We start from the raw sequence: 25,910 nt of genomic DNA on the forward strand, positions 1-25,910 counted from the left end.
ATGTCACTATAAGGGCCCAAAATGAGCGTAAACTGCTTCGTTCAGTCAGTGAAAAGACAATCATATATGAGGTGAACGCACCACCATGTAATTTAAACTTGTTTTATAGTACATTTATTAAATAAACTCACCATTAATTGTCATCTGGCTAAAGGCATGGACCAGCGGACCTGCTTCGCTGGTGGTTTATCCCTCTGGAAGATCATTTTTCATGGATCTTCCCAGCTACAGACCCCGTTTTGTGATCATAGGACAGACTGTTTTATTTGAGTCTCTTTCCAGAGTGGAGTCAGGTGTTTGAGACTTTTCCTCTTCCTCGTTTAATGGTGGATTATTTACTCAGATTTTGAGCCCAACACTGATGTTTGTCAGATTACTTTCTACATAGAACATTTCCCCAAGTGACAGAGCGATGGGCAAGTTAAGTTTAAAAGCAGCTCACAGCACATTTAATCTGTTTACTGTTCATGTTGTTACTCTACTGTACAAATGAACAGCTGTTCATTTGCACCGTAACAATGCACAGACATGAATGTCTGTTCCCGTGTATTTTTACGGTGAAGTTCTTTGTATCATTAGACATTCTGTGTTATTTCATAGACATTAATATATATATATTTGCTTGATGTGAGCATGACTGCTAACAGTATTTTATTTGGAACCCAACATCAGCAAAAGCTCAAAATAGTAACGCCATGATGATCACGCATTTAAAGAACACTTTAAGTGTGACCTGACTCTGTTTTAAATATATGCTGAAAGTAACCAAGCCCTGTTAAGAAGTTTCTACCTCTCTCATTTTTTAAAACTAAAAGGCAGTATAATAGTGTGTTTCTCATTTCAAGTGTAAAGAAAATTTGTGATTGTGATTCCATATATAAGTTGCACCGCACCATAAGTCACAAAACCTCTCAAGCTCGTAAAAAAAGTGCTTTACAGTAATGCCTCACATTCACCCATTCAGAGATGCACACCAACATCACGGTGCTGCCACACAAGGCATTCATTACACACCAGTAGCAACTTGGGGATTAAGGACCTTGCCCAAGTGCCCCGAGTAATGCAGCAGATAAAAGAATATTTACAGAGGAATCTTTCAAATGGTGATACAAGCATCAAATTCGGCACAAATGCTCCGTAGACATTACTGTTTTGAAAAATTAGACTATCCAATAACTATTTTAACTGAAGCATATACAAAACCTAAAAAGAAAATTGTATCCAAACTATATCAGGGACTCCACAAACAAAGAGGTGATAACACTGGATATGTTAAACAAAAGTGGGAACAAGAACTGGGTATGGAAATGTCACAAGAGCATTGGCGTTCAATGTGGGGCACTCAGCATAAACTACTCGCTCAAAAAAGTGGAGAGAATTTGGATGGAAGAACTCAGTTAATTTCTTTATTACACCACTAATCAAAAGTAAACAGGCTCAGTTACCACAGCCGTGCTGGAGACCGTGCGGACACATGGACACCAATCACTCCCACATATTTTGGACTTGTCCAAAAATCCAACTATTTTGGGGTAAAATTTGTTCAACGATACAAATTTTTTTAGGATATCCAATTCTTAATGATGCAAAAATCCTGTATCTTGGTGTGATAAAAGTAGATGTCATTATTCCAGAAGACTGGCATCTGTGTAAGATTTGTTGCTTGTAAAAAGGCGATTACCAAGAACTGGTACAAACCGGGCTCTCCAAGCCTTTTGGGCCTTTCACACTGAATACGTCAGATGCGTCAAATGCGTCAAAAATCAGTCTAAAAAGCATTATTTTCAATGAGACGCGTTGCTTTTTAGATGTGTCAGATGCATCGCGTCAAAAGCCGAGCTAAACCGACGCTTCTGACGGGAGCGTGCATTGCCGCTTGTCGGCAGTCAAAGTTCAATCCAATCCAACTTTCGACGCTCTGAGCTGTGACGTACTTTTGTGTTGTCCAATAGGAACGACGTGTTGGGCCAAAACCACTGGCAGAAACCACTGATCTCTACAAAATGGATCGGTGTAGAAACAAACCACTGATCTCTACAAAATGGATCGGTGTAGAAACAAACCACTGATCTCTACAAAACAAGCGTGTCAGGACTGCTCATTTATGGAGCAGTTTTCTGAAGAAAAATCCTTGGAAATGCTTTTTGTTGTTGTTTGTTACCTCAGAATTTCTGATTACTGTTAAATTTAGAACACGTAATTAAAATAGCTAAATAAATCAATAAATGGTTCTTTAGAAACCTTTCATCTGTAAATTAAAACCACCTGTGATTTCAGATTAGATAATTTCTTGTTTAACATAAGGAACCCCAGACATTTATTTTTAGACAAATAACATGGAAATTTGTACATTTTTTAAAGTCTGGTAGATTCTTTATATCTCATTTCAACCATAAAAACAGACACTGTAAATAAATACAAATGTTTATTATAAATGCAACAGGAACAACAACGACAATGACTGCAGTGTGATTGTAAAGTAGGATTTCTGTGACATAAACCTCATGATGAATTTTTTAATGGTCATTTCAACTTGTAATTTCGCCAAAATATGTAATCGCCTTTAATGTTGTTATCAGGATAGAGTCATTTCGAAAATATGAATTTGAGCGCAATAAGTGGAGAGCTTCTACTTGTGCAAATGTCTTTTGACTGAGTTCGTGGACATTTTTAATGATCCGTTCATTTATTGTTAAAATATAAAATGAAACAGCTTTTTAAAAAATAATAAAATAGTTGCTGTTCAAAGAGCCTTTTATTTAGAAGCAGATGATGTTCTGCTGGATTCTTGGGACCAAATGAAGGTCTTCTGCAGCTCTGAACTCTGGTGGTGTTGCTGAAGACACTTTTGTCCTATTTTGAAGAGCAGAGATATTTTCTTTCGACTGGACTTCGTGGTGTTCAGCTCATCAATGGAAGTTTGGTTATCTGCACAGCAAATGTTCCTGATTGGGACAAATAAAAATATTTTTTTAAATATAAAGAAACACTAAACAGTTTATATATAAGAAAGGGGGAAAAAAACGGGGGGAAAAAAACGATGGAAAAAACACTCAAAAAAATAAGTTATTTAAAGGTGAGCTTTTGTGGTGTCTGAAAAAAGCTGTAGCTTTATTTGGTAAAAATAAAAAAGACTGAACCATTTAGAAATTAAAGCGTTCACTCAGATCAACTGTGCTAAAAGGCTATGCTAACGTTAGCCGATCAATAACCCTTCACAGCAGTTCAGCAAACGTCACGTTTTATTTTTACATTATTCTCACCTCGATAAAGCTGCAGAACTAAACTCCGTTGGGCAAACTGGGACTTCGCATATATCCAAAAAGTGGGAGATTTCGGACTGAGTGGGTCTGCTCCATCCCCTCAGCTGCCTGCCTCGGTCTGCCCAGGAATAATGCCTGAAGGCCGGCTTCTCTGTGCGGGTTGGCCCGCTGTCGCGGTTCGATCAATATCCCACCAAGTCGTCAGTCCTCCCTCGGTCGGCGTCACTCCGAAAAGTACCTGAAAAAAAAGCTTCTCCCAGCAGGGTGATGGGAGAATCGTTCTGCTGCTGTTTTTTAAAGCTTTTTTGTGGTTCAGGCGACCCAAATTCAAGACGGCGATCGCTGAACTTTTTTCAGGTTGTGGAAACAGCCAGAGTGTGACGTGGCAATCTCCGCCGCCTTGCCGCTTCCGAAGGGACGCGTCTGACATCATGCGTCGGATGCATTAAAAATGCATCTTGACGGATTGGAAAGCGTTGACGGATTGGCCTGAAGTATGCAGTGTGAAAGGCCCATCTAACAATGGACAAACACAGTAAAAGAAATATTTTTAATGGAGAAGATGACCTTCACTTTGAGGTGTAGAGGAGAAGACTTGAATGGATCGAAATGGATCTCCTACACAACACGGGAAAAGGATGGTGCCTCCATGTGATTCAAGTTTGGACTACCAGAGAGTTATGCAATTTAAAAAGGATATGGTATACTCCCACACTGTAACTGTTTTTGTTTATGTATATGTTCTTTAAAATAAGTAAAAAAAAAAAAAAAGCAATAACTAAAGAGTGATTAAAAAAGAAAAGGCAGGCTATCCACTTTTTTCAATAGGCAGCCAGGTAGGGGTCAATGAAGATTTACACAGGGGTCAAAATTAAAAGATGTTCCAATCATATTGAAAACTATACCACATTATTTGTCTGATCATAAAGATTCCAAAAATGTATAGTTTGGACTATGTTTAACTGAATGCTGTGAAGTTATGGGGTAAAAACAGCAAAAATGGTGACAAAGGTCAATTTCAGTTTGTGCAGGGGGCCAAAGGTGAAGTTGCTCCAATTTTGGTAAAAAAAAAAGAAAGATGCAACTTATTGGTTGAGCTAACAGGATTAATAAATGGAATAGTTTTGACCGTGTTGAATGTTAATTGGCCAATATCAAGGTCAAATTATGTCAACGTCCATTTGGATTCTATGGTGTATGACATATGCTACCCTGTAACATGATAACTAAGCACGACATATTGTGCAAACTATTCCTTTTTAAAACCCCATTCACTCAACCAATAATTTGCATCACTTTTTACCAAAATTTGAGCAACTTTAACTTTGGCCCCCTGTACAAACTGAAACTGACCTTTGTTACCATTTTTACCCCATAACATTCAATCAAAGATAGTCCAAACTATATCTTTTGGGAATTGTTATGATCAGATGAATAATGTGGTATACTTTTCAATATAACTGGAACATTTCTAAATTTTGACCCCTATGTAATTCTTCATTGACCCCTACTTGGCCACCTATTGAAAAAAATCAAGTGGATAGTCTGCTTTTTCAAAGGAGTAATGTTTAAGGGGTATTTGTGCCAAATTTGGTGCTTATATCACCATTTGAAAGATTGTTTCAATTATCTGCTGCACTATAGTATTGTTCTGGTCAGACGGGGGCTTGAACTAAGGATCCCCTAGTCTCAAGCCCACTCCTTAACCACTAGACCATCACCTGCCTCACTACTTGTGGATCTGGCTGTGTACAAATACATGCATGTCAGTTTGTAATTTAACTTGTAAAATCTTTTTCTTGAACACATTCATTTCCTATTATACGTAGTATCAGTTTCCCTGTTTTAGTCATTAATGAACACGGTGTGAAGAAAAGGCTGTTTGCAGCTTGGTGACTTCACAGCTCTGCACATTTACACTTATTCTCTTGTCTCAGTGGGAAACTGCCTGCTTTCTGCAGCAGAAAATCATGGAGGCTCATCTAACAGGTCTCCTACATTCAACACTACACCTCATACTACCCAAGCATGTGACGGATCAAGTCTCAGTCTTACCCTGGCTCTGCCGGCACCGGGTACAGTTGACCAGAAAAAGCCTCTCCAGTCAGCATCCTCAAAGATGTACGGCAGAATGCGGGTGAGCAGGCGCGTGCAGTTCAGGACCATCTGCCTGTCTTTCTCCGTGGGGCAGCTGGAGTCCGCGGCCTGGACCAGTTTTTCCACCGCCTGGAGAACAAGCATGCACACAATATTCACCAGGCTGCAGGCACATGTTCATCTGTTCAAAGCAATGAACTAATTTCTATCACAGTTAAGAGAACTGCAGGTTCTCTGGATCCATCAGTTAAATGATACGGGTGTAAACTGGGACCTAAAAACAGAATCTCTGCACACTTTGACTGTGAAGCATTCCACATGGATGCTGTGACACTTGCTGTTTTTTTTCTTTTTAGTCTTTTTGTTGTACTCCTATTGAATACAAATAAGAAACTGATAAAAAAAATTATTCCACAATATTTAAAAGGGACACATTTTTCAGCATGTTACACGATAATGACATGGTGAACTTGGGCTGAAATTCAATTTAGGAAAAAAGGCAAGAATGTACATGTGAATAAGCATAATTTAATTTCTGATTTATTTGACGGCCAGTTGTGGCCTGTTGAGGTGCAATAAATAGCAAAAGTTCTAAAATATCTATTATGTTTATTGTTCTACTATTAAGAACCCAACGCCATCACCCCAGGTGCCACTGTAGAGTCCTTCCTTTATCTGGGGATCACCATCACCCAGGACCTCAAGTGGGAGCTGAACTTCAGCTCTCTCACCAAGAGAACACAACAGAGGATGTACTTTCTGCGGCAGCTAAGGAAGTTCAACTTGCCAAAAATAATGATGGTGAACTTCTACAATGCCATCATTGAGTCCATCATCTACTTCTCTATCACCGTCTGGTACCCTGCTGCTAAGGACAGGAGCAGACTGCAGCGTATCATCCACGCAGCAGAGAAGGTGACTGACTGCAATCTGCCATCCCTACAGGACCTGTACACCTCTAGGGCCCTGAGGCAAGCAAGGAAGATAGTGGTCAATCCCTCTCACCCAGGACACAAAGTTTTTGTTACCCTCCTCTTTGGCAAACAGCTGAGATCCATCAGGATTAAAACCTCAAGACACAAAAACAGCTTCTCTCCGTCCGCAGCTAGACTTATAAATAATGCCAGACACCCTCACTTACCCTGCCCCCCCCCCCCCCCACTGCCACAAAGTACAGAATGAAAGATACTGTACATCTCCATGCCTGCACAGCCCCATTCCACTATATTTATTTGACAGTAAACAGTTTTGCCCATTTGTCTATTTGACTCCTTTACTTCTTACAGAAGTATTTTTTCTTTTATTGTTGTTTATGCACCAATTACTTCTTACAGAAGTATTTTTGTTGGGTTTTTTTGTTTTTCCTTTTCTTTTCATTGTTGTTTATGCACCAATAACACCAGATCAAATTCCTTGTATGTAAGAAACTGCTTGGCAATGAATTTGATTCTGATTATTTTTGTTTTGTTTGGGCACCCCTGATGATTTCCATGATTTTCCTTGATAACTCATTGGTTGTTTGGATCAGAAATTTCAGTTAAATATATCATATAGCAGACAAACACAGTGATATTTGAGAAGTGAAATTAAGTTTATAGGATTTACAGAAAGTGTGCAATAATTCTTTAAACAAAATGAAGCAGGTGAAAAATTTGGGCACCCCAACAGAAAAAAATACATCAATATTTAGTAGATCCTCCTTTTGCAGAAATAACAGCCTCTAAATGCTTCCTATAGCTTCCAATGAGAGTCTGGATTCTGGTTGAAAGTATTTTGGGCCATTCTTCTTTACAAAACATCTCAGGTTTATTGGTTTCTGAGCATGGACAGCCTGCTTAAAATAACACCACAGATTTTCAATAATATTCAGGTCTGGGGACTGAGATGGCACTTGTTCTTGTTCCTCTGCATGAATGCCTTAGTAGATTTTGAGCAGTGTTTAGGGTTGTTGTCTTGTTGAAAGATCCAGCCCCGGCGCAACTTCAACTTTGTCACTGATTCATGAACATTGTTCTCAAGAATCTGCCTATATTGACTGGAATCCATGTGACCTTCAACTTTAACAAGATTCCTAGTACCTGCACTGGCCACACAGCATGATGGAACCACCTCCAAATTTTACTCTAGGTAGCAAGTGTTTTTCTTGGAATGCTGTGTTCTTTTTCAGCCATGCATCCCGCCCCTTGTTATGTCCAAATAACTCAATTTTAGTTTCATCAGTCCACAGCACCTTATTCCAAAATGAAGCTGGCTTGTCCAAATGTGCTTTAGCATACCTCAAGTGACTGTTTGTGGTGTGTACGCAGAAAAGGCTTCCTCTGCATTACAGCATCATACAGCATCTCTTTGTGCAAAGTGCGCTGTACAGTTCAACGATGCACAGAGACACTGCCTGCAGCAAGATCATGTAGCTCTTTGGAGCAGGTCTGTGGGTTGACTATGACTGTTCTCACCATCCTTTGCTTCAGCTAATGTGAGATTTTTCTTGGCCTGCCACTTCGGGCCTTAACTAGTACTGTGCCTGCAGTCTTCCATTTCCTCACTATGTTCCTCGCAATGGAAACTGACAGCTGAAATCTCTGAGATAGCTTTTTGTATCCTTCCCCTAAACCATGATGTTGAACAATCTTTGTTTTAAGGTCATTTGAGAGGTGTTTAGAGGCTCCTATGTTTCCACTCATTAGAAAAGATGCAAAGAGGGGTAACATTTGCAAAAGGTCAAGGAGGTCAAGGGTCAATGAGCTTACCAAACCAATTTTGTGTTCCAATAATTAGTGCTAAATGTATTTAAAATCAATAAAATGACAAGGGTGCCCAAATTTATGCACCTGCCTAATTTTGTTTAAATAATTATTGCACACTTTCTGTAAATACTAGAAACTTCATTTCACTTCTCAAATATCAGTGTATTCATCTGCTATATGATATATTTAACTGAAATTTCTGATCCAGACAACCAATGATTCATAAAGGAAAATCATGAAAAGTATCAGCGGTGCCCAAACGTTTGCATGCAACTGTAAACATAGTAATGTCATGACTGGGGCTTGTGGGGTTTATTGTTGTATCGTTTTTTTTCAGTGTCGTGTGCACGATTGGGATATTGGTGTCAGGGATTCCTCTTGTCTGGTGGTGGGCTTTTCCTTCCTGTTTGCCATGCCCCATTCCAGGTCTTTCCTCCACACCTGTCCTGCATTTCCTCATAATCACTCCCTCCTTATAAACTGCACTGTTCCCTTCACCCATTTTCAAGATTGTTGAGCCTCTTTCAAGCCTTTTGTCTTCAGTGTATTAGTCCTGTTTTTGCTTACCTGTGTTCTTATCAGTCTGCCTTGTTTTTTGGACCCTGTCTCTGCCTTATGTTTAGGACACTGTTGCTTATAACGCCCTGCCTTTTTGTGTACCGAACCCAGCTTGACACAACGTTAAACTCTGAAGCTTTTACATCTGAATCCTGCATTTGGGTCCTACCACCTCGAACTATCATGTCTGACAAGCAATGGTAATATCTAAAATAATGTATTCAATTTGATGGGTGTCTTGTGTCACATTGTCCCACAGCAACATTAAAATAGTGTAGATTAGTGTACAATGTTTTCTGTTAATAATTAATTCTATTAAATGTCCATCTAATTTATTAAACATATTTAATATTCAGCTTTATTATAAAATAATTGACCATACAGTTGAATTTAAAGTTCTTCTGGCGGGAGGGTGCATCCAAATTCATTGACATATTTGAACATTTTTAAGAAGTAATGCAATAGTTACTTTCCTTTGTAACTAATTACTTTTATAATGCTGTAACTCAGTTACTTTTTGGAAGAAGTAACTAGTAATTATAACTAATTACTGGTAATAATTAAGTAGTTAAGGTAATGTGCCCAACACTGCTGACACAACACAAATACAATACGGCTCAACTCAATGTGGTTACAGTGTGTGCTGAGCAGGAAAGCAGCAAAACAGGTCAGGATACTCGAGCTTCCTCTACGTGCATTTTGCGGTTCAATGTGACTTCATATATATATATATATATATATATATATATATATATATATGGCAATCTATGTATGTATGTGGCACAGTTTGAGTTCAGGGTGGATTGCTACAGTAATTAAGTAATCAACACCAAACGTGGTATGGTGATTGCGGGCACCAAGGTGATGGTCACTGGGGCCCATAGTTGGGTCCCAATGAGTGTTCGCACATGCACGAACACACATACACACACACACACACACACACACACGCACGGTCAGCCTTGTACTTGTATATTAGATCACAACCCGCTCACTGGAGCCCTTATTTTCACAGTTCACATGGTACTCAGGTCACGTAGTATGCATCACATTTTACTTACTACATAGTAGCGGCTGGTGAGAGCGGACTTTAATTAGAATCCGAATGGGTCTGGGCGGCTTTGCTTGAGCTGCTGCCCCTGCGACCCAACTCCGGATAAAGCGGAAGAAAATGGATGGATGTATGGGCCAGTGCGTACTGCATGCGAGTTAAGGTGTGCGTGTTTTGACTTAAAATGTACCTGTTTAAAGTTTAAATTTGGCAAAATCTGAAAAAAAATTCACTGCTTGTCTCGTACGTCTGTTAACAACCCCACACTGGTCCACTTCATCTATCCTCTACAGCCAGGTGACACATGGGTGTCCCTTTGGTCTGATTCAGTCCCTGGAGCCCTCAGCAATGAGGTGCCTGTGCTCTGGATCATGCAGAACACTGGGCCATAGTGTCAGAGGTCATAATCCATCAGGATACATTTAATAGGACTCATCGAACAGCTACAAGAACCACAGCACTGAAATGTCCCAGAGTTTACCACTGTGGTACAGCGGTTACCATCTATATCATGTGACACAGATGAACATAATATTTTGGTTCCTCTGGTAGTTCATCAGTAACAGAAGTAACAAGTCCCCAGTCAGAGTTCAAAAAACAGGTCCTTCTACAGACACAGGAGTTCTGTAGGAATCCATCTGCCCATTTACGTACAGTGCCCACAAACAGTGGTTGCCTCTTTATCTCTCATGGTTTCTCATTTTAAATGCTTTTCTAAGCAAGTCATATTATCTAAAGGTGTAACATGTTACTGTCTGGTCTCGTCATGTCCTTCCTGATCGTCACTCAGTTTTTCAACCCACTCCAGACAGATTTAACTCTGTGTCGTTCTCACCTCATTTAAAAAAAAATAACTCATTTAACTGCACTCAAAGAGATATCTGATGACTCAGACTTTTTTTTTTGGTTACGTTTTCTCCTGCATTTAGGGCCTGCAAAACATTCCAAAAAAGTTGGGACAGTGGCAACTTAAGGCTTGTAACAACAAGTAAAAAAATTAATAATCATGTCAACAGGTGAGTGTAATCATGATTACGTACAAAAGGCTGAGACTTGGAAGAGAAAACACAGGCAGATCTCCAGTTTGTTAACAAATGTATGACAAAAACTATTAAAATGTTATTTTCAACTTGGCGTCAATTAAACTGAACTTGAGGTTACAGTACTTTCAGATTTGTATCACTTGGAATGCATGGGGGGTGCCAGGGGGGCGCCATGGGAGCGCTAGAGTTGCCCCTGGATTTGTCATAGCACCCCCAAGAAAATAATTCCTTATTTATTATTTTAATTTAATTTCATCCCGTTTTTAAGGCCTTGTCCAAAATGAAATTGAACTTTTGCTATACAAGCTTTTCTTTGTCATTTTCAAAAAGTGTTCCATTCAATAAAAATCTCAGTTCTCACAGATCCAGTGACAACGCGTGAAAATGCTGTAGTACACATGCCAGGCCTGTATGTAGCGCTGTAACGCTTCTACAAAAAAAAAAAAAAATGGAGAAGACGTGGAGCTAACAACGAAAGCTAAAACTTTACAAGTCTTTTAATCTGACCCGTTGCCAGGATCCATCATCACAGGTGAAAACAGTTCTCCACATGACAACCTTTTTTTGGAAGATGACGTCTTGAAATGCGTTAGTTCCTTATTCCTTAAGCCCCTTTCACACCGGGGCTGCTCCCAGTTACTTCCTATTGCGCCATGACGACGCCGAAAAACCGCTCTGTTTTGAGTTAATTGCCGGTTAATTACTGTGTCGGCTTGCGCCTGATGACGTCTTGTTGTGCTGCGAGTTTGGCTGCCAGGTGCTGCCAGTTGCTCCCCCTCACTCTAAACTTTAAATAGCCTCATTTTCTGCCTCTCATCCAGTCTGTTTTCTGAACACAGTACACACGTCGCTGCCCTTGGAAGTAGTGAGCTGTTTTTGCGGTCTGTTCTTTCCTTCTTTGACTGCGAGATGCGCGCGCACGTGCACGAACCGTCCTTTAAAGCAAATGTGGAGATGTCTGGAGTTCAACTTGATGGTGACATGTCCTGGACTTATGTCCTTTTTTAACTGTGATAAGAGAGTTTGAGGAGAGAAAGGAACTAACTGCCTGCAGACAATTTTTTTCTTCTTTCCTCCTTCGACCGCGAGATGCGCGAGCGAACGAACCTTCAAGAGAATGTGGAGATGTCTGGATTTGTGTTTGATGTTAACATGTCCTGTCTCAGGACTTATGTCCTTTTTTGTCCCTTTTTTAACTGTGATGTGAGAGTTTGAGCAGAGAACAAGGAACTAATGCCTGGAGCCACACTTTTTTTTTTCTTTTAATTGTTCACATGTGCGCGCGTGAATGAACGTCCATGAGTGGACTAGAGATGTCCAGACTTTTTACTGGATATTTCTGGCAATCATTCTGCTTTTTTTTTCTTCAGCATGTAGTTTTTACTGCATTAAGTACACGGTATAACAACAATCCTGTGTGATTTATACTGCGGGAACAACGGAACACAGCAGGAATCATAAATTGGCTTCGAGTCCCGTCGGGTAACGTCTCTTTGCCCCGACTTGCGCTGGAACCACTTCCTTTCTGCGCTGAGCACAGGAAGGATTAATTAAACAGGTTTAATTTTTCGGCGCCCAACTTGCTTCCTCCTTTGTGCCCTCGCGCTGTTGTGGCACCAAGCTGCATCGTCTTGGCACTGAGTTGCTTCCACGTGGCGTCGTCATAATGACGCACGGCGCAACTGGGAGCAACCAGGAGCACCCCCGGTGTGAAAGGGGCTTTAACATTTACTTGTTAAGGGTTTTTTAAGAAGTCCCTCAGTGTCCATCTGCTCTGGATGAGTTTCTCAGTCTGAGCTGGAGGACGCCAGCACTTTGTCCCACCACCAACAAGAAGAAAAAAATAATAATATGCTGAATTAGACTGTAAAATTACACTGTTAACATGTTATAGAGGCAGGGCAATGACATCCTTTCAGTTTTCCACAGTAAGACACTTGCGGCATTTTCACATTTATGTGATTAGATAAATATTTCACTCACAAAAGATAATAAGCATTCATCAACAGAACTGATTGTTTTACACAAAGTAAGTGTAATGTGACGTTCAGTGACATCACATGCAACAATTTCATGATAACAATACTAATAAATTTCATTTATTATGTATGTGGAATGTGAGTGCGGAAATCTTGTTGTTGTAATGACAATGATAATAAAAGCTATCTATCTATTATACAAGCGAAGCATCACACAGCAGCGTGACGCTCGCTCATGGTACAGGGCGTCCTAAACAGGAAGTGCCAAATTTTGAATCCACAGTAAAACAGGAAATGTTTAAATGTCAAACACTTCCTGGATTGACAGACGAGATCCCATGGAATCTCGCGGGAACTCAGTGGCAAGCTCACACTCAAACAGGAAGTGCAAAATTTTCAGTCACAGTGAAACAGGAAATGTCAAATGTTGAACACTTCCTGGTATGGGTGGAGCTAGAGCAGAGGCCAGGGTTTCACTGGACTCCCCTGAAATTTGATTGGACACAGATGATTGACATGCCACGGCACCGCACATCTGGTTGAAAGAGCTGTATTTTGAAATTAGTGATTCACATTGATTGCTAGGTTCCTCCTGTCCAGTAGGTGGTGCTGTGCACCACAAAAAGTTCTAACCCACCTTAGTAGAAGAAGAAAAATGTTTGCCTCAGATTTGAACTTAACACATCATTTGAACTATGGGCTTCTAATCACACCAAACTTATATTGGTGAGTAAACAACCATATTTTATGCCAGAAATGAGGTCCAGGTCGTTAAAAGCAGCATTTCTCCTTTAATTCAGGTTGCCTTATATACACATGTTTAAGCTAACAGACAGCAGCTGGTTCATGCTCTGTTGGCTTATTAGTGCATCAGATAACTGAAACAGTCCTTCAAATGGTGATACAAGCATCAAATTCAGCATAAATACAGCTTAGCCACTACACTACTAAAAAAAACGACTGGCCACTTGAATTTTCAATAGCCGGCCAGGTAGGGGTCAATTGAAGAATTACACAGGGGTCAAAATTTTAAAATGCTCCAATCAAATTGAAAACTACATCATGTTACTTGTCTGATTATAAAGATTCCAAAAAGGTATAGTTTGGGCTAATGTTATGGAGTTTTGGGGTAAAAACGGCAAGAATGGTGACAAAGGTCAATTTCAGTTTGTACGGGGGTCAAAAGGTAAAGAGTTGCTCTAATTCTGGTAAAAAGTGATGCAAATTATTGGCTGAAAGGTTTTTGCCATGCTAATGCTCCCCTAAAGCACATACTCAAAATCAATTCTGAAGGACCTAAATGGCATGCTGAGATGCTGATGAGCTTCGCTCATTCATGTCCGCGACATATGCATATTAATGCACCTTTCATAAATAAAAATCTCAACGTGCTACAGAAAAAATAAAATAAAACCAAGGATAAACAAGGGAATAAAAACAAAAAATCAGCAGAATAGAATAATACCAAAATGAAATAATAAAATGTAATAAAAAGACTAAGATGCAACAGATTCAAAATATTGAGACCTGTGATGGGCCTGTCTAAACAGATATGTCTTGAGGCTTTTTAATAAGCTTCCACAGTCTGTGGAGCCCTCTGATGATCAGGGAGGGAGTTCCAAATATGAGGGGCAGCTGACCAGAAGGCCCTCTCTCCCATGGTGTGAAGTTAGGTGCGAGGGAGACGGAGAAGATTAGTGTTGTATTCACAGAGGAAACGGGAGGATGTGTGGGGAATGAGAAGGTACTTGAGGTATGTGGGGGCATTGCCATGGATGCAGTGGTGGGTGATGAAAGCAATCTTAAAATGGATTCTGTAGGTGATGGGGAGCCAGTGAAGGATATGGAGTATAGGTGTGATGTGCTCCTGTTTACGTACTCTCATCAGAATTCTAGCTGCACTTTTTTGAATGCATTGGAGCCTTTGAAGGTTTTTTTCCAGAGATCCCAAAGAGCAGGGAGTTACAGTATTCAAGCCTAAAGGAAACAAAGGCACAGATGAGGTTTCCAGCATCAATGATGATGTCGTACTGCAGTGAGTGTAGTTTCAAGTTGCTGAAATGGTTCGGTTTTTGCTGCCCAAATATCCATGAGTGGAATTGGAAAGAAGTGAAGTCTGTGTCACCTAAAGAACTACCTGGGGAACAGCAGAAGGCAGAGACAAACAAGTGACCCGGTGTCACTTCTGGCAATTAACCCTCAGAGAACACGGTCTGTGGACAGCGACCAAATCATTGATGCTTTTCTCTTAACCACAACAAGAGGCACACTGTGCTGTTATGAAGACATCAATAGTAGGTGAAAGATTTTCTCTCTGCCTGCCTTTGGCATTTTTCTCCTGAGGCTATAGGCTACATGTGTAGATCTGTGAATATTTGTACTGAACAGTAGCCTAGGTTTGTGTGTGATTTTGTTCATTCTGTATGTCATTAGTGACTGTGGCAGATCAGAATGTGGCTATGTGTACGCACACCCGTGAATGTGGCAGAGATGTAAGAGAGCCATTGCGACACACAAGCCCATAGCACCCTCATAAAAATGCCAAGCTCCCTCATGGCACCTGCAGAAAAAAAAATCTCTGGAGCCGCCACTGTTGGAATGAGCTTTAAATGACAGCTAGTTCTAGCTGCTGTATCTTCTGAGATATGAGCATTTAAATTTGCAAAGATGAACCAAAATTGCATTAGTTTGTATTTCACTAATCAACAGGACATAATTAAAAGGAGTTTGTAAATCTTTACAAACTTCTGAGCGCTGTCGGCATCTGAAATATAATTACTGAATAAAACCATTTTATTTCAAACTGAGGAGTTCCCTGTCACTCTCTCTGGCTTCTCTTTTGGTCATCAGGTTTATTTTGTAACCAGTCTACAAATGTCCATCTGCTTTACGCAAGTGACCTTTGACATTTTCAAGCAGCGACGCTAAGCGTGGGAACAGCAAACGGCAACATTCCAACATTTTGACTGTATCCAGGACGGACAGGCTTGGTGCTGCTGACACATAGCATGATCAGCTGTCTGATTGTCCTCACCGCCTGTCCTGACTAACATCCCTTCAACTCATCTTGATAAGCTAATCCGGTTACCTTGTAGCAGAGGGTTGCCAGGTTTGATGGAGACTCCTCTCTCAGAGCTCGAATTTCAGCCGCAGGCACCAGAGCAAAAACATCCTGTACACTGGTCGACGTGTCAGCCCAAAACTGGTCCCAGAAAGCATCATCTGTAGCTTCTACAGGCTGTGGAGGACGACAACAGGTCAGGACTGTTTGTGTGTGGGTGGGCATGGACATGATTCAAGATAGGACAAAAACAGACAAAAGATGCACTTTGCACAATTTCTACAATCACAGCCACAAAAGCCTGTAACTTCTTCAGAGTTGTCTTGGTGGCTTTCCTCACTCATTTCCTTCTTGCTCGGTCACTAAGTTTTCAGAACTGCCTCCTCCAGACAGATTTACACGACAGTACCACACTGTTTATACGGTGAATCCAGAAAGTATTCACACCACTTCACCTATTCCACATGTTATGTTACAGCCTTATTCCAAAATGGATGAAATTCATTTTCCCCTCCCAATTCTACTCACAACACCCCATAATGACAAATTAATATATTTTTTTATTTTTGCAAATTTATATATATATATATATATATATATATATATATATTTATATTAAGAAATAACGCGTACTTAAGTATTCACACCCTTTGCTCAATATTTTGTTGATGCACCTTTGGCAGCAATTACAGCCTCAGGTCTTCTTGAATATGATGCCACAAGCTTGGTGCACCTATCTTTGGGCAGTTTTGCCCATTCCTCTTTGCAGCACCTCTCAAGCTCCATCAGGTTGGCTGTGTGCTTAGGGTCATTGTCCTGCTGTAAGATGAAGCGTCGCTCCAGTCTGAGGTCAAGAGCGCTCTGGAGCAGGTTTTCATCAAGAATGCCTCTGTACATTGCTGCATTCATCTTTCCCTCAATCCTGACTAGTCTCCCAGTTCCTGCCGCTGAAAAACATCCCCACAGAATGATGCTGCCATCACCATGCTTCACTGTGGGGATGGTGCCTGGTTTCCTCAAAACATGATGCCTGGCATTTACACCAAAGAGTTCAATCTTTGTCTCATCAGACCAGAGAATTTTGTTTCTCATGGTCTGAGAGTCGTTCAGGTGCTTTTTGGCAAACTCCAGGCGGGCTGCCATGTGCCTTTTACTAAGGAGTGGCTTCCATCTGGCCACTCTACCATACAGGCCTGATTGATGGATTGATGCAGAGATGGTTGTTCTTCTGTAAGGTTCTCCTCTCTCCACAGAGGAAGACTGGAGCTCTGACATAGTGACCTTCAGGTTCTTGGTCACCTCCCTGACTAAGGCCCTGTGGTTTATGTTAGTTTAACAGTGTTGTTAGTGTTATTGATTTGTGTTTTTGTAGGACAATTGGGTTAGACAATATAGTTAAGTCTTATGTTGCTATTACCATGAGTGACTTAAATTTCATGTTGGTAGCATGAGTAGAATGTGTAATGATTTTTAATGTCTTCTGCCACTGCCTTTGTTTGTCAAATTAAAAGGGCCTGCTTGCAGGAGCTGTGCGTGCAACTTCGATCACAGAAAAAACTGTGACAGCCGACATTTGCCATTTGGTATGCTTATGTATTTTGGGTCAAGGATGAACACTGCGAAAACAGAACAATGGATGTTGCTAACTACTTTCCGGACTCACACGCCATTCCAGCAGGGGGTGGTAAGTCATGTTTATATAAAAAGCGTGAGTGTGGTGAGTGATTTTAAGTTCATTGTAAGTACATAATATAATTGTAAATATGTTAAAAATGCATGAATGACAAGAAAGTGAAAACACATTTCCATTGTGGTCCATTTAAAAATCAAATGACAAAATAGAAGTAGAAATAAAATAATAGTGTGCGTTTATGATAACAAGAACCTAAACAATTTCTAAATACATTAAGCCAGTACATTAACATTTAAAAAATTACATAATTAACAGGAAATAAAAAGGTTGAGTTCTTCTTTTAAAATTGTTGAGGTCTAAGGTTCTAAAAACATTCTGGACTAAATCCAACTCATTATACAAGCTTTGCTTAATTTATTACCACGCTTGAAAAATGTCAGCTATCTATTTTATAAACACGACCCAATCTACAGCCCTTGGATCCCCATGGGCAACACGCCAGTTTTTTTGTAATAACACTGAATTGCACATGGTCCCAGTCCAATTCTGGAATTTTTCTGATTCGCATGGTACATGGAACACCAGCACCACGACACCTCTGGATGTTCCAAAGGAAATTACAGTGAACTTAAGTGGTATATTCTCACAGCACATACATCTTAATTTATGATGTTACAAACGTGAACCTTGTAACTGTTAGAACGGCCTAAGCAGTGGGTCACCCCTTTGAGTCTGGTCTGCTTGAGGTTTCTTCCTCAATATCATCAGAGGGAGTTTTTCCTTGCCACTTTCGCCTGTGTGCTTACTCTAGGGGTGGGTAAGGTTAGACCTTACTTGTGTGAAGCGCCTTGAGGCATTTTTGTTGTGATTTGGTGCTATATAAATATAAATAAAATGAAAAGTGACCAAGTTTAAGGTCAAAACCTTGGGTTAAGGTAAGGGTGCAGATTGTGCCTCAACTACGTTGGGTAGTTTAAAAGCAATGGGTGCTATACTCATTGCAACTTGCTGTTTGCATATGGTACAATAATCAACAGAAACAACTTTTTGTTTTGAGAAGGGGGAAACATTTGCTTTTAACCCTTAAAAAAACAGGCTAGTGAGTAAGACGTAAAAAATTTTAGATGTTTTGTGCAAGACGAATATTTTCTGTATGAGATCATTTTAGTACGACTTTAAATAGCATGTAGATACTAATAACATGACACCCATAGCACAGGGAAATTCTTTCATATTTATTGTAACATGTCAGTTCCACCTTAAATTTATCTGTCACCAAAAGCAGCTATCCACCTTTAATTATGGAAAATTAAGTCTTCTTTTTTTCCCTCTCATATCAGATAAAACTTCACTAAACTTATTATAATGTCACAAAACACCCAAATTATGACGGCCAAAATATACCCTTGTAGAATGTTCAAAAATAATGATCAAAAACAGGACTGTTTTCCAGGCTGCTTTTGGTCAGGCTGCCATCTGGTACTGAAACTTTTCCTCCACACTCTCACGGCTGACTCATTCTACGTGTCTTACGGTTTCATTTAAAAAGTCCTAACTGACAACCGACCTGTGTTTTTGTGGTGAGCTGTATGACAGCTTTTCTGAAGCGAAGTTTGGAGTCGGCGTTTCCCATATTGAAGAAAGCACCTGCTGCTGCCGCGGCCGCTCCGCCTGAAGGAGGATAATCCGCTCAGCCACGCTGACTTCACGTACTGCTCGGAAAAGACAGACACTCTGGGCTGCTGGCGGGCAGCACATTTTCCGATGGAAAGAAAGTACTGCTATCTGTCTGTCTATCTATCTAGAAAGAAAATAAATAAATAAATAAAAAACAGCTGGCAATGTAAACAACATTATGACATAAATGTATTAAACGATAATTATGACTGATTTAATTTGTATAGTTGTGAATTCACCAGTGATATTTAAGAATGATAACAATATAAAATCTGTGACCACTTCTCCTTTTTAAAATAACATAATTTCCTTTCGATTTATTTATAATTCACACTTGCAATCTAAAAGACCATCAAAGACCATCAGCTATTTGATCACATTGCTCATAACGAGCTGTTCTGTATTGTCACATACTGTGTTTTGTTTTAGGTGAAAAATAAGATTTGTTATAAAAGTTGTTTTTTTTTAAGCATCAAGATGTTTGAATATTTCAAATTTTACTTTTTGTTTCCAAACTGAAGACAGAAAAAAAACAACACTGAATTGTTATCAAGCTACTGGATGCTGATTACATGTTTTTCCCCAGAATTATTCATTAATTTACTCTTAACCTATTCTTAGAAGCTATAGTATCTCAACTTTGCTTTCAGATTTATTCATTCACTCATTCCTTTATTTTACAGTGACCCTGTTCCACCACATGTACTGAATCACACACACTTCTCTTACGTGAGACACATATCACATTTCACGTTTCCCGACACCACGTGAAGGCACCATACCTCAAGCAGGATCCAAACTTGGGAGACTTCCGGGATCCTAATGTACATATTTGCTTTTGCTCACGTTGGTGTTACCAGGACTTTCACAAACAAACAGCAGGGTGATTTGGATGTCGTTTATGTGATCTGAAACCATGAACACACAGCCTCCGGTCTTCACTATGACGTCACAGCTGATGGGAGATCAGCTGGTGAGGATGGGCGCCTTTCACAGTTATTAGACTAATTAGAGGCAATAAGCTCCTCTATCAACAACAGAGCAACAGTGACATCCAGTGTAGGCTGCACGCACCGCCACTTTATTAGGTACACAGCATGACACAAATCTGAACGTGCTGAAGACCCATACGGTTTATTGGGTAAATGTGTGTACCTAATAAAGTGGCCACACAGTGTGTGACCCCTAGGAAAAAAATGTCAAACAATTAAAAACTGAATCACCTTTTTATAACGACTTGTACATGATGCCGAAGTTGATAAGCAGCATTTCTTCTCAGTCAAAATCGAACACTTTAGAAATATTGAAAACACGTCTTGGAAGTTTCCCACTCATCTGTTTTGTTTATCCTCACTCTGGTTTTTAAGTGAGCCTACACTAAACAAAATTACTTCACACTACCATGTTGCTGGTGGAAAATATTGTCCCCCACCCTGCCCCTTCATTATCCTTCTCCCTATGCACCCTGGGTCCCCCCTCTGCACATATCTCAATCCCCTCTGATATGTTCATTCCTAATCCTGTCCATCCTCGTCACCCCCAAAGAGAATCGCAACATCTTCGGCTCTGCCTCCTGACTCCTTGTAACTGCACTATTCCACTGGGCTCCCTCTCACTCACACACATGTACTGCCTCTACTCTCACTACAGACCACAATGTCATCAGCGAACATTATAGTCCATGCAGACTCCTGTCTGAACTCATCCATCAACCTGTCCCTCACCATTGTGAAGAAGAAAGGACTCAGGGGCAATCCTTGGTGTAATCCTACGTCCACCTTGAATGAATCTGTCATTGTAACCACATATCTCACCGCCATTACATTGTCCTTGTACATTTCCTGCACCACCATCACATGCTTCTCTGCTGCTTCAGACATCCTCACACAATACCACACTTCTCTTGGCACCCTATCATAAGTTTTCTCTAAATCCATAAACCCAAAATGCAACTCCTTCTGGCCTTCTCTATACTTCTCCATCAGCACTTTTAAAGCAAAAATTGCATCTGCAGCGCTCTTTCTTAGCATGAAACCATATTGCTGCTCACAGATCTTCACCTGTTTCCTAAGCCTAGCTTCTACTACTCTTTCCCATAACTTCATGCTGTGGCTGATCAACTTTAAGCCTCTGTAGTTACTGCAGTTCTGCACATCCCCCTTGTTCTTCAAAATCTGAACCAGCACACTTCTTCTCCACTCCTGAGGCATCCTCTCAATTTACAAGATTTTATTATAATATCTGGTTAGAAATTCCACTGTTATCTTTCCTAGGTGAAGATGTTCATCTATTGAACAAAAATATTTTGTCATATCTGTGATTTGTTAATTTGTGAAAAAAAAAAATTTTTTTAAAGTCTTTTGAACATTTACACTATTCCTGACACTTGATTGTGCCTCTCAGTGTACGCTATTCCAGCTTGCATCTTATATCTTGCTTCTATGTGCGGGACTGTCTCTGGGCCACGTTTGCACAGTCTGCAACTTGGGTCCTGTCGGCTGTGGTAGACTCCTGCCACTATGGATCTGGCGCTTAAGGCTTGTTCGTATGCTGCCATGATTAGAGCCTGTGTGCTGTCCTTTAGGTCAGCTTTTCTTGCCACTGGTAGGATGTCTTAATGTCAGCCACTTCCCCTATCTGTCCATGGTACATCTCATGGAGGGCCTTGGTCTTTCCTGATACCTCCTTCTATTATACAAAAGCAAAACAGTTCAAATTAGCAAACAATAGACAGTCTAGATAGGCAGTAGTTCAGGCACATTGTAATCTGTCAAACAGGTAACAGTCTTTTTGAAAGAGGCAGCAGAGGGTCATCCAAAAACAGGCAAAGTTCACTAACAAAGAGTTCTCACACCAAGTGATCAATCCAAAAAGGCTGGCAAAAATCAGGAACATGGGCTGCAGCAAAGGTCTGCAACAAGAAGGCAAAAGCACTGGATGTAAGCACTGTAAGTGAAATGTGAGACAGCAGGATGAACCTAGACAATATGGCAATGAGGGAATGCTCAAACAGTGATTATAAACTTCAGTAAAAAAATAATGTAGAAGTGCAAAGACTCAGGAACCCAGAAGACAAAAATGAAATGAACACAGAAGAAACATCAAAGTAGAAGTGCCTACCTGTCTGTGACCTACAGACTGTACCCTGGGGATGCCACTCCATGCATCTATGGGCTGCTCAAAATCCACAAACAGGACGTGCCACTCAGGCCTATTGTATGTAGCACAGATTCCATCACTTACAATTTGGCCAAGCACCTCAAGTGGATTTTGGCTCCTCTAGTGGGTAACTCAGACCACCATGTGGATAACACACAAGATTTTGTGAACAAGATCAAGGACCTTCAGCTGGAGGCAGATGAAACTATGGTGTCATTTGATGTGACATCGTTGTTCACCTGCATCCCCACTGCTGAGGCCATGTCAGCTGTGAGGCAGAGGCTACTGGAGGATGCGTCTCTACTTGAAAGGACCAAACTTACACCAGACCACATCTGCCAAATCTTGGAGATCTGTCTTAACACCATGTATTTCCTGTTTAGGGGGAATTACTACAGGCAGATCCATGGATGTGCGATGGGATCTCCGGTATCCCCCATTGTGGCCAATCTGTACGTGGAGCTATTGGAGAAGAGAGCCTTAGCATTGTTCATGGGCATCTCTCCCAGTCACTGGTTCAGATATGTCGATAACACATGGGTTAAAATCAAGCAACGGGAAGTGGAGGCCTTTACAGGGCACATCAACTCAGTGGATGTCAGTATCAAGTTCACACGTGAGGATGCCAGAAACAACCATTTAGCCTTCTTGGACTGTGATGTTACGATTGAAGAGAACAGGCAGCTCCAGACAGGGGTTTACAGAAAACCCATTCACACTGACCAATATCTGCTCTTTGGCTCAAACCACCCCCTAGAACACAAGCTCGGGGTGATCAGGACTCTTCAACACAGAGCCCTACAGGTGCCCACAACTACAGAGGGAAGGGCTAAAGAACAACAGCATGTCCGGAAAGCCCTCACAGTATGTGGGTACCCACGATGGTCCCTGGATAAAGTGTAGAAGTCCCAAAGAACAAAGAGACCAGACAGACAGGAGACGGAGCCAAGAAGAAGAGGAGTGTCTCTCCCGTATTTAGCAGGAGTAGGGGAAAACCTACAGAGGATCTTCAGACAGCACAAAATCCCACTTTACTTTTAAACCTGTTAACACCTTGAGACAGAAATTAGTTCACCCTAAGGACATGATCCCTATACAAAGAGAGCAATGTAGTGTATTCTATCAGATGTCAGGAAAACTGTAACGAACACTACATAGGTGAGACTAAGCAGTCGTTGCACAGAAGGCTATACCAGCACCGCAGAGAGGGCGCTGGTGGACCTCAGTCTGCAGTTCATCTCCACCTTAAAGACACTAACCACACGTTTGAGGACAAGGAAGTTAAAATCTTAGCCAGAGAAAAGAAATGGTTTGAGAGAGGAGTGAAGGAGGCATTGTATGTGAAACAGTTGAAACCCAGCCTTAACCGGGGAGGGGGTCTGAGACACACTTTGTCCCCTGTTTACAATGGGGTACTCAGGTCTAAGCAGTTTCAGTCTTTTGTTCATGGTAATGAGCCATTCATGTTATCAGGAGAGTCGTCAGGAGAGCGTCAGGAGAGGTGTCAGTCCCATCGTTAGGAGGGACAGCTACCCTGTTATTAGGAGGGTGCTAAAAGGGGGCACAATAGGTGCTAATTAGAGCAACTGTTTAGTCACTAGCCAATAGCAGTCTGCCTCTCGGTAGGAGGGGTCTGGTTAGGTTTAATACTCCAGCTTTTGTAGCTTCTGTTATTCTTCTCTACCAGAGTCAAGACAGAAGTCAGATTACCAGAGCAAGAATTTTAGCTGAGGAAGCTTCTGCGATTTGAAGTGAAACGTCCGCGCGTCAAGCAACCCAGTCCAGTCAAAGAATCAAGCTTCTCTACTATGGAAACCACGTGGACAACTGAGAGCCTTCACAGAAAGACCACACAGAGACAGGAAACCAATGAAGGGAGGCTAAAATTGGTGTAATGTGGTCAAACATTCTACTTCTTGTCAAAATTGTGGCAGCAGCATTTTGAACCAATTGGAGACTCTTAATGCTGGACTACGGTAAACCAGAGAATAGAACACTGCAGTAGTCCAGTATTGAAGAGACAAATGCATGGATCAGAATCTCTGCATCAGCCATAGACAGGATGGGACAAATTTTCACTATGTTTTTCCGAAGGTGGAAGAAAGCAGTCCTTGTGATTTCTCTGATGTATAGGTCAAAGGGCAACATGGGATCAAAAATTACCCCAATGTTCCTCACTTTGTCAGTGTGATGCATAACGTGACGCACAAGCCTAAATTAAGTGCTAGCTGGTCAAACTGTTGTCAGGGTCTCGCTGGACCAAGGACCATCATTTTGGTCTTGTCCGAATTTAAAAGTAAGAAATTGCTGGACATCCAGCTTTTTCAGTGACGCAAGGCAATCCTCTAGTTTAGATTGGGCCACACACCGCATATGCGCCGCCATGCGTGTATAATTTCCAGCCCAATCTGAACCGGCAGTAAGGATCTAAAGAGGAAGGTCACATCCAAAAACTTTGAATAGTCAGGAATCGTCCACGCTGACGAAGCCCTCATCGCTGATGTGCAGCAGCCGGAGGAGGATGAAAAATATCCTGAACCCACTACAGATGAAGGAATCATTGTCCAGAATCGTCCGCACTGACGATCCCTCCCAAAAACGGTCAAAATAAAATTGACTTTCATAAGTAGTCTAAATTTTCGGGGTCCACAACTTGACCGCAAGTAAAGCTGAATCACGACTTATGCGAGCGGGAGTTAACGGGGCTCACCTGTATTTCATGTGCATCAGTCAGAGTGCCCTTTTCTGGCTTCATAGCAACACTGAAACCACAGTTTACCTCAACCCAGTAAGAGAAATCCCTCCACCTGAGATGCACTCAGCTCTCCCCTGTTGAATGGAACCAGTGGATGCTGGATGGATAACGTTTAAATTGTGGTCAGAATGGACACTTTATAGCAGTCTGTCCCATATGGCCCAAAAGACCAGTTATTGATTGCCACACGAGTGGATTTACTAATGAGCCACACTTCCAATTCCTCAGTCTCCCATCCAGGTTTTTATTGTTCTGTCCATCTCTGCTGGAAAAATAATTCCCTGGTGTTTATTGATTCAGGGGCAGACGAGAGCTTTATTGATGAGTCGTTAGCTACACATGCTGTTATCCTCACTGAATCACTAGGGTACCATTTGCAGGTCAACGCCTTATGGTAGGCATCTGGTCCTCTACAGTTATTTGTGTCAGGCAACCACAGTGAAATTATCCAGTTTAATAAAATGAAGTCTCCCAATCATGCTTTACTTTTAGGCTGCCCCTGGTTAACACAATATAACCCATAATTAGATTCGAGTTGAGGTGAGATAGAGGGCTGGAGACCTAAATGTCATTCTTTGTGCCTGCAGTCTGCTTTTTTTCCAGTAGATGGCAGTGCCACACCTTCCACAGCTGAACCACATGACCTAACCAATGTCAGTAATGAATGTCATGACTTTGCCACAGTGTTCAGGCTCAGTTATTTCCTCCCCACAGACCTCATGACTGTGCAATTGACATTTTGCCAGGAGCTCCCTTGCCCAACAGCCATCTGTTCAACTTATCACACCCTGAAAGAGACATAATGGAGAAATACATTACAGAATCCCTTGCTGACATTCTAATTCACCCATCCTTATCACTTGTAGGGGTGGGGTTTTAAATCATTGTTA

The 25,910-nt window shown here is 41.0% G+C and overlaps 1 protein-coding gene across 3 annotated transcripts in view; it reads right to left on the minus strand.

Moving 5' to 3' along the window:
- The window catches only part of LOC117531017 (protein HID1-like), a 61,604-nt gene extending 41,633 nt beyond the window's left edge, over positions 1-19,971 (minus strand). Inside the window, exons 1-4 of one of the 3 annotated variants that reach the window (XM_034194013.1) lie at positions 19,889-19,971; positions 18,997-19,222; positions 15,824-15,973; positions 5,319-5,489 (exon numbers count right to left, since the gene is read on the minus strand). In XM_034194013.1, the coding sequence (XP_034049904.1) occupies positions 5,319-5,489; positions 15,824-15,973; positions 18,997-19,062 (387 nt within the window). In that variant the 5' untranslated portion in view covers positions 19,063-19,222; positions 19,889-19,971. The remainder of the gene's footprint in view (positions 1-5,318; positions 5,490-15,823; positions 15,974-18,996; positions 19,223-19,888) is intronic. The other 2 variants (XM_034194011.1, XM_034194012.1) reach the window with 2 other exon arrangements.
- Positions 19,972-25,910: the final 5,939 nt, after the last annotated feature.

Source organism: Thalassophryne amazonica, chromosome 18, assembly GCF_902500255.1.
Source record: "Thalassophryne amazonica chromosome 18, fThaAma1.1, whole genome shotgun sequence".
Taxonomy (NCBI): Eukaryota; Metazoa; Chordata; class Actinopteri; order Batrachoidiformes; family Batrachoididae; genus Thalassophryne; species Thalassophryne amazonica.